Source organism: Strongylocentrotus purpuratus, unplaced genomic scaffold, assembly GCF_000002235.5.
Source record: "Strongylocentrotus purpuratus isolate Spur 01 unplaced genomic scaffold, Spur_5.0 spur5_scaffold_9, whole genome shotgun sequence".
NCBI lineage: Eukaryota > Metazoa > Echinodermata > Echinoidea > Camarodonta > Strongylocentrotidae > Strongylocentrotus > Strongylocentrotus purpuratus.
Window position 1 is genome coordinate 33,948,229 of NW_022145615.1, and position 17,617 is coordinate 33,965,845.

General features: G+C 41.0%; 2 protein-coding genes across 2 annotated transcripts; one reads left to right on the forward strand and one right to left on the reverse strand.

The window, feature by feature from the left end:
* The first annotated feature begins 7,187 nt into the window (after nt 1–7,187).
* On the forward strand, nt 7,188–8,813 carry LOC591763 (putative nuclease HARBI1). Its single transcript, XM_011684722.2, has 3 exons — nt 7,188–7,364; nt 7,413–7,531; nt 7,826–8,813. Exons 1-3 carry the CDS (start codon nt 7,188–7,190, stop codon nt 8,811–8,813), a joined length of 1,284 nt encoding a protein of 427 aa, XP_011683024.2.
* A 960-nt stretch (nt 8,814–9,773) lies between these two features.
* Nucleotides 9,774–11,379, reverse strand: LOC115920545 (mediator of RNA polymerase II transcription subunit 15-like). The gene is made up of 4 exons (XM_030976437.1): nt 11,199–11,379; nt 10,844–11,052; nt 10,528–10,734; nt 9,774–10,399 (listed from the first exon to the last, which is right to left on the reverse strand). The coding sequence occupies exons 1-4, from the start codon at nt 11,377–11,379 to the stop codon at nt 10,052–10,054; spliced, it is 945 nt and encodes a 314-aa protein (XP_030832297.1). The 3' UTR covers nt 9,774–10,051.
* Nucleotides 11,380–17,617: the final 6,238 nt, after the last annotated feature.

The window sequence follows — 17,617 nt, forward strand, 5'->3', positions numbered from 1 at the left end:
CTAAGCGGAAGCTTACGTTTCATTAAATCATTAGAGAAAGAAGACGATTTGTTGTGTCGTAATCCCCTTTTTTTTTCTTTTCTTCTTCCTCTTTTTTCCTTCCATATATCTCCTCTTTTCCTTTTTTTCTTTCCCTTTTCTTCCTTCTCTTTTATTTTTTGATTGGGGGGGGGGGGGCAACAGCCTGGGAGGCAAGTCCTTCCCCCCCCGATCTACTTCTTCCCTCTTTTCTTTTCTTCTTCCTCTTCTTTTTTCCCTTTCTCTCCTCCCTTCTTTCCTTCTCTCTCTCTCTCCTTTTTTTTGCGGGGGGGGGGGGGGGGGCCAAGGCCCGCTCGGCCCCCCCCCTGGATCCGCGCCTGCTCAGCAGGATCCATAAGTCAGGATGTAGTGCTGAGGAATAAACTATCTAGGTCTAGATGCTGGGTGGAAGCGCTCCCTTGAAGCCCTCCAGTGAAGTAGCGTCAAGTGCAAAGCTATGTTTACTTAAAACGAATGACTACGCAGGTCATACATTGTCTATAATCATTGCGACATACTGGTTAAGTCCAGAATCTGGCCGATTTAATTTTGATCTCCACCACACCGTACCACCGCAAATATTCATATATTCAAATATCAATATGCAGCGCAGAATGGCAAGGTTAGGTTTAAAATTTCGCCACCGGAGCGTGGGGTGGATGGGATTGCATCTCACCTGCCATTACTAAATACTTATTACTACCCATGCAGCGTCATTAACAATTTTGACTCTCAGATACAAAACGTGTTTAGGTCTGTGTAACAATATTTTATTTACAAATAATGGGTTTTCCTTTAAATTAACCCAATCTCTTTTAATCAATCATGACTTTACAATAAATGGAAACTTACGAATAATTTCATGTTTCAGATAGATGTATGGTTTTAATTCCGTCATATAAAAATAATATACAATCACAAGAAAATAACAAAAAAATAACAAAATTTATAGACATATATATAATATAAAGTTTACATAAGCAAAAAATCATATTGTATTAAAATGAAAACAACACGAAGAGCGACAGAAAGTCAAACGAAATAAACCAACACAACAGACTACTGGATAGCCCATTTTCAGCTGTCCTTGGATAGTGCAGCTGGTCTTCCAAGGGGACCATAAATCAACAAGCAGAAGTAGTAGAAAAGGAAAAGGAAGATGGAGAAAAAAACAAACAAAGACAAAACAGAACAAAACAAGAAGAGCATTAATATTTTTAAAGATCTATCAAGGTCTCACGTTATTAATTGAATTAGTTGCGATATGGAAAAATGCGCATTAGAAAGGAAATATGCACGAGAGGGCGCAATATAATATATTGTGGCGGAATAGGGGGGGGGGGTGGTTAATAGATAATACAATAGAGGAAAGAAGAAGGAATTTGGGAGGAAGAAGGGGGTGGTGTTGTAATTCCCCAGTGAGAGAGAAAAAAAAAGGGGGGGGGGGTGCTTGCATCACTTTGCCACCAAAATCAAGTCAACATTCACAACACAGTAAGCTGCCACCATCTAGTCTTTATTAAGAGCGCTAGATTCTCTTCTCTTTACAACTTGATGTCGTAAAGAGATAAATAATAGACCTGTTGGATCACACAATAAACGATAATTAAATGACTTAACATCACAGCCTTCTCATTGGCTCATTTCGCACCTCTTTAATTCAACACAACGCACTAATTGTCAACCTTTGACCTGAATCCTGGGCTCTCGTTAACATTAGCGCTAGATTCAACTCGTGTCACGAGCAGCTGGCTCATCTCCACACTGTTCCACACTTCAAGTAGCTTGTATTTCTTCATTTAGGTGAGTTAAAGCATAATCATAAGATCTGAATAATTCTGCTAGTACTCTGTATGCATGATTTAATCCTAATATTCGTATCAGACTTGTATGAAGGGGTGACCAAAGTTCGCGGACATTTTAGAACATATTACAAAATGTGATATTCGAACTACGATTTCTCATATTCTACACAAATTTATTGATTTCAATTATAACCAAAGGGACGGCGAAGTTTTTAACTACAGATTAGTTCAACTAGAAAATTTTATCGTCGAAGGATTTCGGAGATATCGCGATCTAAAAATTCGATGTCCGATCGTTCGTGCGCGCTGCATCTAAAAAAGTCATAAAAACAACGAGACGTAACTTCACGCACGGGGGTTTACAGTTGATTTATCAAAAAGTGTGATCCATCAAAAATAAGGTAATATCATAATTTGCAAGGCAAGATATCATACAATCAGTTAGTACCACTCTTTACTTACAATTTTGAGGAAATCTGCTCTCAAATTGAAGATTTTCAGACCCTTATCGGTAAGTTGATCATTTTTCGGAACGGACGCAAAATATTGCAAAATTTGCCGATCTTTTGTCAATATTTTCACAATTTCGTACCCAATTCCAAAGAAAATTTCACTTCTGGGTAATTTTATGTTCCTCTTTCCATTGGTGATATCAGATTTTCGTAATCTTACTGATTTTTTGAGATAGCGAACTTAGGTCACGCGCGAACTTTGGTCACACCACCATACAACTCAGATTCTCTAACGATCTGCACAACACACTGCAAACATGTGACAGGGCACACTGGGTGTCCTGTACACGCAGTTAAAACACACACATTATTCGCACTCGTATCTTGGGGCACTTTCTCTCACATCCTCTATCAAATTCCTCCCATAGGATAGCGAGCAATCTAAATAAAGGCACAATGACGTGGATAAGCGTCTGAATAAAATCAGACGATTTCGTTCTTGATGTTCTCAATTGCGCTATCTAAAGAAGATGTAAAAATACCAATCACCATCCACACTTAACTACTGTAACTAATGTGTAACAGACATGTATTACTGTACGAACGAATCTGTCAGCCTAAATTGTTCAAGTGAACAAAATAACAAGTAACACTTTATTAAAAGATTTCAACTAACACAAACAGTGAGGCTTTCGTGCCTAATTCATGTCGACGTTATTCAATTCAAGTATGTATGCAATGCAATTACTAAGTATAAGAGTTTAAATGTACATTATATACAGAAATGTTGTCACTTTTGTCCGACAACAAATAATTTGCCTAAATAGCTAGCTTAAAGTATGGATGGTGTATGCGTGTTATGTTAACAGTTATAGGGACAGGTTTAAGATGTAACAATAGATCACTAGCAACTGAATTCTATTGTTACATCTTAGTAGGCTACTACAAAGTGTACCTTTTCTTTCCTACTAAAACATGAGACGTAATTATGGGGTAATTATATTCTGGGCTAAACACAACATAGCCTCCTCAACTTACGGTCAATCGAGGCTGACCAGCAGCCATCCAATAACCACTCCATTCCAAGTTCAAGTACAAATACTTAACTGCCTTCCTTCTTATTGCCTATAGCATAATCAACTTATAGTATTCGTAATCACCGCTCAACGGGAGTTTTACTCACTGGTCTATCCACCCCTAATCTCGACATGGCAGCTCACTCTGTCGGCATAACCATGCGATCTTTAATCCTTAGGTCTTTACAACAGGTTATATCCTCGAATTTCCAATTCCTATGCCTATTGCTAACTTCCAGAATTAACTAATCAGTTTTAAACGTACTTCAATCTTAAGACAACCGGTTTGTCTAGGGATTCGTTCCTTGCTCTCTGTAATTCAGTGCTTATTAATGAATCATTATCAATAAGTGTTACTAAGATAAAATATACATGTAAGTTACAGCTCCATAAATACATAAGTTACTTATATTAATTTGTATATCATTAATATTGTTGAATTGTGAATCTATTTACAAGTGACTAAATCTTATGCAAGTAATAGCGTCAGATCGTATTTACTTTGTTCACAAATATGACGAATATATTTAAGGTACAAATATATAGAATACAAATATTAAATATACAAATGTTCAATATAGTTACAACTGCTATACATGTAGATAGATATATTCTTAAACTACTAGGTACAGGTGACAGACTACGTTACTGAGGCTCTCAGCCTCCTCCTCCAGAAATTCATATTACTGGTAATGTATTAGGTCACACAGCAGATATGGTCTATAGTAGTAAATCTCGGTTCAACAAGGTTCACAGACAGGTCAGGTTCACAGCTCATTTAATGACAAAGTTTACAGCCACATCAATCGAACTCGGCTGTCGTCACGTATATCAGCGCACTATCATGCGCGTATGCTTTAACCACGCGAATATTACATGTACGCACATGAATATTCATAAATCTTCGCAATAACTATCAAATAATTTGTAACCTTTATACAAAGAGAAATATATTGATGAAAATAAAGTAAGAGCCTTATTCCGAGAGTACAGACATTCAGAATAATGGTAAGTCAGCCTGACAGTATAACTCAGCAATTTAACAAGTGAAATAGACAAAAATATATGAAAAGATCGAAAAATCAGTCCCACATTATTGTGGTGTTTCAAGTCAGTTTTATAAAAATGAACAAGTTATAGATTTTACGCTGACCTTCACAATATCAAATTACATTTGGAGACAGCGTTTAAAAAATGAACTTGTTTTTATTTTTTAAGTTTAAAAAAAAGAAAGAAAGAAAAATATAAAGAAGGGAAAACAATAAATGATCGATGTAATTAAATGAGGTTCATAAGATTGTATTACAAACATGTTTTTTTCTTAAAAAATATCAATTGATGGAGCATTTTTTATTTAATTACTAAAGAATTCCATATTTTTGGACCTTCATATATAAATGTAATCTGAACTAAGAAGGTCCGACAAAGAGGTGAATGAAAATCTCCTGAATGTCTTGTTGGGTAAGTATGGACTGAGCTATTAAAAAAATCATTACTTGAAAAACGGATGGCAACAAATTATTTTTAAAATTATACATGAATTGACCTAGTTTGAAAAGAAAGTTGTTTACCTTTGGTATCTTTTCAAACAAAATAAAGACTCTGTATTACAAATTGAATTTCATTCATGGACTCCTGTAAAACAGATAGAATGTGTTCTTATTGTTACGGGTAACGGGTAATGGGAAAATTGTAAGAGTAATTCATTTTATGAAAAGCATAAATAGGAGTTTTTGAAAAGGACTAGGGCAATTTGATAATGTTAGGCATGTACAAACAAAAAGTGAGCGTTCCAACAGGTGACGCAAACAAGAACGAAATGCTGGGTAAAAATGGAGCCCTTTCCCAACCCAGCCCCCCCCCCCCTCCATTATGCACTTAAATGTTAACCTGCAAAATTTCATTATTTTCCTTTTTATATTCAATATTTTACATTATCCATTCATTTCCCTTTTCCGTTTTTTTAAAGGCAATCCTATTACACATTCACTTTAAATTGTTTATATCAGGAAAAGACAGGTAGGCCCAAGTTACATTTCAGCACTACGCATTCGTTTTGTGTTATTACGATATCTATATGTTATTATATATCTTGTAGGTACGAAATACGAATAAAGTCTAGCTGCTACACTAAGGTTTACTTAGTTTTAGGATACTACCGTATACCTTCAACTCTTCTTGATTTGAAATAGAAATGTTGTGATTGAGTGTCACAAGAACAGTTTGTCAAAAATTTTACTCATGGTAACTCATGGTAACCACTTCCATAGCGCTCTACAATAATGCAGCAATATCAAAATCAAAAATAATGCAGCATAATTACCCTGGCTTTTTTCCTATTTTTCGATTGTCGTCATGAATGGACGTGCCTAACGATTCGCTCCGCGCTCACAACTTCGCTGAAGTATATACAACAGCAATGGAACTATAGCACCTATAGGAATTTTGCCTACTTTTGAGTACTTTGGGAGGTCGTTGAACTACCTGTGCTGGTTTTACTTATACTACGTGAACTCTTTTCGTGAAATATAAGGAAGTTATTGCCCAGAAACGCGTCAAGATGCCGAGAGGCGCGAAACTTCAAACCGAGGATATCGCAAGAGATATACGCGGAGAAGTCAAGAAAGTACTGGAGGACAACAACGATATTCTAGACTCTCTTATATCAAAGGTAAAGCTGACACTTATTGAAGAACTAACATCTGTCATTACTGAAAAGGTTGCTGAAAGCATTCGTGAAAGTTTTGAATTTGAGCTTTCCGAGAGAGATAGCAAAATAAGTGAATTGGAAAGAAAATTTGCCAGACTGAAGGAGGAGCACGAAGAGGCTGAGAATACTCGAGAAGAAATTGCCTGATTGTTCATGGTCTGGATGAGAGAGAGAGAGTGAGGAGACAGATGAATTGATTAACAAAGTGTGTGAGGAGAAATTGGACATAAAGCTAACAACAGGAGACATCGATAGATCGCACAGATTAGGATCGAAAAATGGAGGATCAACCAGAGGGATCATTGTTCGATTTACCAACTACACGGCTCGTAACAAGGTCTACCAGGCAAGAAGGAAACTCAGAGGTTTGGAAGGGACGCACATTTTCATACAAGAGAATTTGACGAAAGAGCGAGGAAGACTCTTTCGGGAGATAAAGTCAAAACATGAGGAAAATTGAAAGCGATTTGGACTCAAGATGGCCGAATCATAGTTTTGACCACTGATGGACGCCGTGTGATTCTTACACAGATGACCGATATCAGCAAACTAAGTCGTCTTCATAGCATGATCAGTCGATGGTTAGTTATTATCACGTGTATTGTACCTGGAATTTTATTTGCATATAAAATGGAAGTAGCAACTAATCCATCTCGTTGCTATGGTCACAAATCTGAGCAGCGACCGGCCGATCAGTAGCCTGCTCGGTCGCTGCTGGAATTTAGGCATCGCCCAGCGTTTTGTGTAGAAGTCGAGCAGGTTGTAGAGCCCGAGCGGTGCCTGGTCGGTGACCTGTCGATTGCCCGTCGGTCGCCGGTCGATTTTAGGTAAAAACTGGGCGAAATTGCGGAGCTTTTTCGCGCGGTGTCCCGGCAGTGACCGACCGGTGACCCTCCGATTGCCGGGCGATCTCCCACCAGGCACCGGCCGATTTTAAAGAAATTGCACGGCGGCCTGCCGGTGATCGACAGGGCATCGGCGGGTGTCTGGTAGGCGTACTGGCGGCGGCCCACCAGGCTCTGCCGAAAATTTCTCACAGGCAACCTGGGTATATATGTGACTTCCACAGACTGGTCATCATCAAAACCGCTTTTGCTTTGCATCTGAGAGGTCAACAAGGTCTACGATGCCGTTGATTCCACCTCAACTACTACGAGATCCACAACCCCAGCACTTTGACCGGCTGAGGGAGAGGGTGGCATATGCCCGTTACCGTTACAATCTTAACCTAGCGGCCCTGGTTGCCCTGGTGGCAGAAGAAGAAAGACGTGCGGAGCTCCTGCGCAGAAAAAGAAGATGGTGGGTGAGACCTTGAATTGCCCGACGACCAATCTATGGCCAATACGAGCAGCTCATGAATGAGCTCAGAAGGGAAAGCCCGGCAGACTTCAAGTCTTTCCTCCGGGTGGAGCCAGATCTGTTTTTAGAGCTGGTACAACGAGTTGGTCCCAGGATCGAGAAGAGTAAAAAGTAAGTAGCTTTGGCATTTCAACTCAAATCAAACATGCTCCCGGGCAATATCATGAAAGTACACCTGAATTTGATTTTTGTTCAATGAAATATATTTTGAATCTTACTAAATCTCCCTGCATTATTCTTAGATGAATAATCAAGAAACAGGTTATGCTTTAATTTAAAACCATGAAATTTATCCTGCGAGTCTTGCCTATACGATAAACGAGAACATACAAGTCAGTAAAGGTGGTACTGTAGTGAGTGAAAAATGTATAATGTACATTTTCCTTTTTGTTTCTACTTTTGCAGAGGCAGACCCCCCTTGCAGCCTGGCTTGAAGCTCGCGATCACCCTGCGCTTCCTTGCCACGGGCAACTCTTTCCGGTCTCTGGAGTTCAGCTTTAGGGTGGCCCACAACACCATTTCTATATTCATCCCCGTGGTGTGCCAGGCCATCGTTGACGAATACAGGCAGAAAGTTTTCAAAACTCCATCCACCCCTGATGAGTGGCGGCGCGTGGCCCAGGTCTTCCAGGATCGCTGGAACTTTCCCCATGTTTGCGGAGCGGTTGACGGCAAGCACGTGGCCACCCGGAAGCCGGCTCACAGTGGTAGTACATACTACACTTACAAAGGCTACTACAGTATCGTCATACTAGTGCTCGCCGACGGTGAATACAAAGCTCTCTGGGCTGACGTTGGTTCACAGGGCTCCGATTCCGACTGCGGCATTTTCAACAGGTCCGGGCTCCTCCGTTCTCTCATCACTGGCACCATCGGCTTCCCGCCTCCTGAGCCCCTGCCCAACGACGATCGAGACTCAGGGTTTTTCCTCCTGGGAGATAATGCGTTCCCCCTCCGTGAGTTCATGCTCAAGCCCTTCTCTAAACGATATCTCAACCGTGAGGAGATGGTGTGCAACTACAGGTTATCTCGGGCAAGGAGGGTGGTGGAAAATCTCTTCGGCATCATGGCCAAGCGCTTTCGGTGCCTGCTGACAACGTTGGACGTCGAGCCAGAACGAGCCATGACAATCAGCAATGCCTGCATAACACTGCACAATCTCCTGAGGGCCCGTTATGGTCTCGCGCCACGTGAAGCTGATGAAGAAGATGACCAGAACCAGCTGATGCCTGGGGCCTGGAGGACAGATGCCGTCATGCGGGAGGTGGAGGACCAGGCCCGTGCACCACGCGCCAATGCAGCCGGCCAAGCCCTACGCTCAACCTTCAAGGCGTACTTTAACTCTGATGCAGGGAGTGTCCCATGGCAACTGCCTATTCTCGGATTTCAGTAGACTTTTTTGATAATAAACTGTGAACCCATATATTTTGTGACTTTGTGATGATTAATTGTATTTTGTATTGTCGAGCCCACTGAGATGGAGGGAGACTATGATCCAAATTGCGTTCGTCTGTCCTCCGTCTGTACGTCCGTCCGTGTCCCTACACAAATTTGAATAACTTTGTTTGTATGATTTGTCACCTGAGAAAGAAATCAATGATGTGCCAAGTGAATAAAGTCTGGTAGTATTATGTGATTTTACATTGAGATTTCCTTGTATCTTATTTGCTTTTTGTTATTTCTTCAAAGTGAAGAGTTTATAATTGCAGTAATCTAGTAAAATTGTAAACTATCAACCTCAGTTGTAAACGAAAACCCAAGATATAAATTTAAAAAATTGGAACTTAAATAGAAGAAAAGATTGTACTTAGAAAATAAATAAAGAAACCATATAACAAGTCAAATAACTATCGAAACTTTTATTTTTCATCTCAAACATCATATCATGCCATGCAGTCCACATAACCCGCCAAAAAGATCACAAACTACAATCCACCTGTACATTGTACCTTATTTTATTTTTCAAAATGATTTTTTTTTTTTATTGCAGTAAAGTAAAATTGCAAAGTAAATAATTACATTGCAAACTTCAACCTCAGTTGTAAAAGAAAACCCAAAATATAAAGTAGAAAATAGGAAATTAAATAGTAGCAAAGATTGTACTTATTATTAAAATAAATAACGAAACAATAAAAACTTCAATTTTTCATCTCAAACATCATATATCATACAGTCGACATAACTGCCAAAAAACATCACAAACTACAGTCCATCTGACTATAAAACAGCTTACAAAGTTCGCTATCTACTAGTCGGAGTCAGAGATCCGAGCTGGTTGCTCCTGCTCCTCCGAAATAGAGGTGGATGCAGCGGATGCAGAGGGGGGGGGGGGGTTGGCTACAGGTAGCAGGGACGGCGGAGGGCTGGAGCTGGCTGTTGTTGCCAAGGAGGTCCGAGAAGCCACCTTCGCCCATGCCCCTGACGTTCAGTGACATCAATGATGAGGAGGCCCCGACTGCAGGGTGGCCATGGCCCCTGCAAGGATGTCATGTGAACTGGTGTCCTGCCAGGTGGCGGAAGGGGCCGATAGAACACGAGTCTGCAACAAACAAAAGACACAAAACATTACACCTTGAAATAAGAAACTGGCAAGAAATTGTAAAATTGAGATATGGTAACAGGAGTGGTGTACTATAACTTAGTATGTACATTTATACTTACTGGTCGCTGCTGTTGGCCGAGCTGCTGTGGGGTGGTCTGGTGCTGCTGTTGATGTTGGGGAGGGTAGAATCGCTGCTGTGGCAGTTGCTGGATAGGCTGAGCGGGCCCGGGAGGCGTATAATACTGGGGCTGGGCCTGTTGACTGTAGACGTGCTGAGGCTGTTGCTGCTGCTGGACCGGCGCCACATATTTCATTACAAGGGCAAAAGCTTCTGACTGGTACTGATGCCACAGATGTTTGGGGATGTTGTGGTGGACACTGGCCATCCACTGCGTCCATGCTTCTCTTTCGCTCATGGGTTGGGATGTGCCGCTCGCCTAAAACACAAAGAACATACGTTTAAACTTTTAATGAGACTTGGTGTCAAAAAGAAAATATAACTTCAATTGTATAAATGGTTGACTTAGTTTTAGCATAATAAATATTATGTAAAGTACAATCATACCTGAATCAACGCAGCCTGGGACTCCTTCAGTTCCTGCTGACTCTCCGACACTAGGTTGACCAGGACTTCTGTTAGGTTCTTATCCTTCGCCTTCCTGGACTTCTTGGATGGCTTCATGGGGGAAGGAGACGCGAATCCAATGTCTGGCCTCCTGGCCAAGCTCTCCAAGTCGGAATCCTGGTCGTCTGAAGTCTCCGGCTGTGGAATCTGAATCATAAACAAAGACGGGTCCAAAAATGTAAATCTTCATGTCAAATACAGCAAAATATACATAACCAAAAGGTAAGAAGACAGACAAAGCCTTGCAGATGCTTACCGAGCCAAGGACTTGAGAAGACGTTAGCCTCTTGTTGCCACGATAAAACGGCTGCAGGAAAGCATACCTCGTAAGCTTCCATTGTTGGAGGGGGGTGAAGGGTTTGGAGGAGCCAGAGCCGGACTTTCCCTTGGCCTCCCTCTCTCTTAACTTCTGGTAATCAGTCCTGATGTTCCTGAATCTTTTGTATATTCTGTCGGCCATCTCGACTGCAGACCAAAACGAAAAGAAACCTTATAAATGAACATTTCAAAGCACAGGAAAATTTACATTTCAAAGCACACGAAAATATACATGACCAAAAAGTGTAAAAGTGCAAAAATTAATGGTAAAGAGAAGTTCAAAAAGTTTCAAAACTTACCTTCGTACCCAAGAGACTTTGCCAACTCCCCAAGCAGGTGTCTTCTCTTCACCTTGTTCTTGTACTCATTGTTCCGCATATCATAAAACAATACGTTGTTCTCGAAGAACTGAGCAATCTTTTCCTCTTGGTCATCTGTCAAGGGCCTGCTGGAGCTGTCCTCCCTGTCAGTCATGTCGATATCTGAGCCCTCTTCTGCATGGGCTGCCTGGGCTGCAGCTGTCTCTTTCTCCTTTTTTTTTTTTTGGGGGGGGGGAGACCCTGGTAGGGGCTTCCTTGCCTCTGTCCTTCTCCCTGCCTCCTCCGCTCAGCCCAGGCTCCTTTCCCCCCACTTGCCTCTTGTTTTTTTGACGTGTTTTGGGCATTTCTTCAGCGAATCAAAAAGTTCGGAAGAAATATAGCAAGTGTCTCTAGTGGAGCGCGCTGAGCATCGCTTTATATACCAAGCGAATAACAATGGTCTATTGACCATTGTTAATGTCATTGTCATTGCCATTGTCATTGTAATTGTCAGCCATTATCGGCTAGACGTCGCGGTGAATAGAGCTGGTGCTGCTGGACGCCGACCGATTTTGAACTCGCCGCCCAGTGACCGATTGATCTCCCAGCGGCGACCGGGCGGCGACTGCTCGGCAGCCTCTGACCTAGCGGGTTCGATTTTTTACTTAAATCGCTCAGCGGCGAACGCTCGATTAGGTCGGTGCCCGGTCGGTGGCCGGGCGGCGACCGCCCAGGCACCGAGCGTATTTTGGGCGGCGAGTGAAAAGTGAGCAGGCGCCGCCCAAATTTTAACTCCGCGCTAAAACTTCAGCGGCGACCGAGCGATGCCCTAAAAACGAGCGGTGCCTGGTCGGCCGCCGCTCGGTGACCGAGCAGAATTGGTTAAAAACTCGCCGCTCGGCCGCCGAGCAGGCACCTTTTGGGATTTGTGACCATAGCTAAGCCTCAGTCACAAATGCCATTACGAACTGCTACGAACGCCGTACGAACGATTTTCAGACAATTGAAATTCGGGATGACAATGGAAAAACAGGGAGATTCGTACGAAATTATCGTTCGTACGAACCTTTGTGACCGTAGCATTACGTACATGGAACGCTGAACGCTTCGCTGAAACTTCTTTATGTTGGAAGCACTGGACTGGCCATGCATCGGGTTGCGTTGGGATTTGTTTTCTCTACACTTTGTTTAAAGTTAAGCCATCGTGCCTAGACTCTTTCTTTAGTATGACTTTCCGTTTATGTATATTGTTAAATCATTGTTGGTAAACTTGGTACCAGCTTATTCCAATACAATTACATTTTGTTGGCAATCCACTTTGTCCCTCAGGACTATATGTTAAATAATTGTATTTCACTGCCTCACGGTTATATTGGGAGCATGTGATTGTATTCGATGAAGACTTGCAGAGCAACTCCTGGCCTATAATTATCTTTTCTACGCCCAGCTTTAAACCTTAATTCTCTTCGGGTGCTTAATCAATTGTGCGTTATGATTAATGTTGGTTAAACTTCATGCGTCTTGTTGTGGTGTGCACAGTACAAGCTTCTTATAGACGTATCTTACATAATTAAGTTTTGTTTAGTAGTATTTTAGTGTATTTTTTATACTTTTTTAAAAACTTTTGTTTTTTTTTGTTTGTTTTTTTTGTTTTTGTTTTTGAAATGGTACAACAATTTCCATGCGTTCGCTGTAGTAAATGTGTTAAAGCAAATCAGAAAGCACTTCTCTGTACTTCTTGCCGAAACTGGGTACACATATCATGTTCAGAAATCTCTGTAAAGAGTTACGATGACCCTAATGAGCATTTTGTAAATTGGGAGTGTTTAAGATGTCTTTTAAACCATCTTCCAAATTATATTGTGAATAATTCAGAGTCCGACGTCGACGATTATTATAACATAGATCCCTCATGTAAATCTGGTGAGAACATATCCTTAAAATATGATCAACTTTCTAGTAAAGGGATTAAATTTGTCCACCTGAATATTGTAAGTCTTTTGAAATATCATGAAGAAATCAAGCAAATCATGTTTGAAAATGAAATACCAGTTCTTGCTCTGAATGAGACTAGATTATACAGCTCTATTGCAGACAATGAAATATACATACCCCATTACTCATTACTTCGAAAAGATAGGGATAGAAATGGGGGTGGAGTGGCCATTTACGTCCATGAGTCTATTCATATCAACTTAGTTAGTTATGATTCTCTTGAACGTTTAGAAGCATTGTGCATAAAAGTTTGTTTGAAGACCACGAAGCCAAATATTTTGTTAAACTGGTATAGACCACCAAATTCAAAAGTCGAGGTTTTTAATCACTATGAGGACTTTTTGGTTTTTGCAAATGGTCTCAATGGGCAATTCATTATTATGGGTTACATTAACCGTAATATCACGAAAAAAACCTTTTGAAGGAAATACGAAAGTCTATAATCAAATAAATGATATATATTGTTTGAAACAGGTAAATGATACATTGTATACAAGAGTAACCGATAGATCCTGCACACTTGTTGACCATATGTTAACGGATTCAGGCGCGGATCCAGGGGGGGCCGAGCGGGCCTTGCCCCCCCCCCCCCGCAAAAAAAAAAAAAAAAAAAAAAAGAGAGAGAAGAAAGGAAAAGAAGGGAAAGGGAAAGAAGAGAGAAAGGGAAAGAAAAAAGAGGAAGAAAAAAGAAAAGGGGAAAGAAGGAGATCGGGGGGGGGGGCCGAAAGAGCCTTGCCTCCCAGGCTGTTGACCCCCCCCCCCCCAATCAAAAAAATAAGAGAGAAGGAAGGAAAGGGAAAGAAAAAAGGAAAAGAGGAGATACTGGCGTACGGATGGGGGGGGGGGGCTTGGGGGAAATCAAATTCAAACGTGGTTTATTTCTAATTCCACAACCGTGGATTACAAAAATAATGCTGAAATTACTTAATTTCCGAGATTTTTCCTCACTTTTTAGTAAATTATACGTTTGTATGTGTTTGTTGGAAAATGACAAATTCCTAAATTTACAGCCAGGCAAGAAATATGATTCTTGAGATTCCTACATGTCAGGGCCCGAGGTACGGCAGGAATCGGGAGCCTCGAGCTCCCTCCACCCCCCTACACTTTTTTTGAAAAAGTGTAATAAAGAGAAATAAAAAAAGAATGAGAGCAAGAAAGAGAGAATAGTTAACTGCCCGTGTTAAAAAATAATGAGGCATCAACATATGCTCATCTGAACTGGATTAAATGCCTAAAACCCCTAAGCTTCCGGGGGCTCTGCCCCCATGGACTCCACCTATAGGGCCCTACGGGGGCCCATAGATGCTTATCTGACGGTAATTTAATGCCTAAAACCCCTGATTTGGGGGGCTCTGCCCCCTGTACCCCACGCCAATAGTGTCCTGCCAGTGTCACAAAAAAAATAAGGTATACAAAAAAAAAGCTCATCGGACCTTAGTTAAACGCCTAAAACCCCTGAGCTTCCGGGGACGGCTCCGCCGTCTCGACCCCACCAGGGGCCCTAAGGCGGGCCCCTGAATGCTTATCTGACCGTAAGTTATTGCCTTAAACCCCTGAGCTTGCGGGGTCGGACAAGGTATCAAAATATGTTTATCGGACCGCAGGCACGTAGCCAGGCGGGAGCGTAGGAAGAAAAAGGAGCAGACAAAGGATATCTTTGAAATTCAGAATCAAGAACGGTACAGCAAATCGTCTTCTTTCTCTCTTAATCTTATGAAACGTCAAAGCTTCCGCGCTTTGCGCGCGGGAGGGGGGGGGGAACATGAATTCAAACGAGGATCCATAGGCGAGAACTATAATACGAATCTTTAATGATTTAATGAAACATAAAAGCTTCCGCGCTTCGCGCGGGATAGAGGGGGAACTAAATTCCGACGTGGATTATTTTCGAGAACGGTACAACGAATCGTCTTCTTTCTCTAATGATTTAATGAAAATTAAAAGCTTCCGCGGGAGGGGGGGACCTGAATTCAGACAAGGAATAAGAGTCGAGAACGGTACAACGAATCGTCTTCTTTCTCTAATGATTTAATGAAAATTAAAAGCTTTCCGCGGGAGGGGGGACCTGAATTCAGACAAGGAATAAGAGTCGAGAACGGTACAACGAATCGTCTTCTTTCTCGAATGATTTAATGAAACGTAAAAGCTTCCGAGCTTCGCGCGGAAGAGGGGAAAATCCAAATTCAGACGAGGATTATTTTCGAAAACGGTACAACGAATCGTCTTCTTTCTCTCATGATTTAATGAAAATTAAAAGCTTCCGCGAGAGGGGGGGGGGGGACCTGAATTCAGACGAGGATTAAGAGTCGAGAACGGTACAACGAATCGTCTTCTTTCTTTAATATTTTAATGAAACGTCAAAGCTTCCGCGCTTCGCGTAGGAGGGGGAGGGGGGGTGAATTTAGACAAGGATTAAGAATCGAGAACTGTACAACGAATCGTCGTTTCTCGAATGATTTAATGAAACGTAAAAGCTTCCGCGCTTCGCGCGGAAGGGGGAAAATCTAAATTTAGACGAGGATTATTTTCAAAAACGGTACAACGAATCGTCTTCTTTCTTTAATATTTTAATGAAACGTCAAAGCTTCCGCGCTTCGCGCGGGAGGGGGAAAAATCTAAATTCAGACGAGGATTATTTTCAAAAACGGTACAACGAATCGTCTTCTTTCTTTAATATTTTATTGAAACGTCAAAGCTTCCGCGCTTCGTTGATTGAAGGATTTTATTGATAATTATCCATTCTCGCAGTCCAAAGACTGAATTGCAATGGTTACAAAAGTTTACAATGTATATACATGATAAAAGCAATTATACAATAATATATTAAAACAGTCTAGGCAATCAACATTGAAATACAAATAAAAGTGATCAAATGACAATTATTATGGCAACTATCATTAATTTCAATTAATAAGCATGAAATTCTTAACTGAAACATCCTAAAAATATACTATTGAAATTAATCATTAAAACCATTACTATTACGAATATGGCATGCCGAAGGGTTGATTTTTTGTCATTGGTAAAACATATTGGAAATCTTGAAATTGGATTTCATGATGGATTAAGAAATAAAGTGAATTACATTGCAAATTCGCGAAGAATATTGAAATTTGTTGATAATAAAAATTTAAAAAAATAAACATATTGCACTGGCTAAATACTAGGTGTTCGGTGTGAATTCATTAATATTCAAGTATTACTCGTTCTTTAAAATTCAATGCTATTACTATACATTTTAAATCACAATTGAATATGAAATAATGGAAAAAATTGATTTAAAAATTCAATGATTAAATACCTATTGGCTAAGTACTAGGTGTTCGGTGTTAATTCATTAATATTCAAGTATTACTCGTTCTTTAAAATTCAATGCTATTAATATACATTTTAAATCACAATTAGATATGAAATAATTGAAAATATTGATATAAAAATTCAATGATTAAATACCTATTGCACAATTACTGGCAAATACTCCTCACAAGGAGTGTATTACATTTTATATTACAGCAAAGTGAATATCAGGCATACAAAATAATTGGCATCAGAAAAAATGTTCGTTCAGAGTCCTTACCAAGTAAGGAAGAGTGCTGTGTCTTAGTCTTTCTGTTCGGCATTTAAAGTCTCTCAATCTATCACTGTGTCTCAATCGTCGATTCGTGCTCTGCATCTCTGGAAGCCAGTCGCGAAAGTGCTTGTAGAGCGATTCTGCGAACCTTAGGCACAGATGTTCCCTTCTGTCAGAGAGGGATTGCAGACCTGAAATCTGGAGGGCATGTTCATAGCTGTGGTATCGATCATGAAAAATGATACGGAGGGCTCTCCTCTGGACTCTCTCGATATCATTGGCCTGTTCAGATGTAATGGATGAATTCCAAACTGGAACACAGTACTCAAGCACAGGTCGAATGTAGCACGTGTAAATTGTGAGGAGATCTTCCACAGGGGCGCGATAACGCTTTAGGGCCCGAATAATGTAGAATTTTCGCGATGCCCTTCCTGTGATATCACGAACGTGGCTGTCCCAACGTAGGTTATGCTGCAGTATGACACCCAAAAGCTTGAGCTCTTTCACTTCCTGCAGAGTTGTATCATCTAGCTCAAGATGCAAAGGTGGAAGTTCGGTCCGTGAGAAGGACACTCTCATCGATTTGCACTTTGACGAGTTGATGCGAAGACCGTTATCCAAACACCATTGATGGAACAGCGTTAAGGTGGAGGGCATCATGTTGCATGACCCTCGTCTGCGGCTTTCTGCGAAGGTTATGTCATCGACGTATTTCCATCTGGATATACCTGCTGCGTCTGTCAATGCGTCATTAATCAACGCTAGGAAAATTGCTGGCCCAAGGCAAGTACCCTGGGGTACACCTCCAACTGGAGTAAGGGAAGATGAAAGTACTCCGTTGTATCTT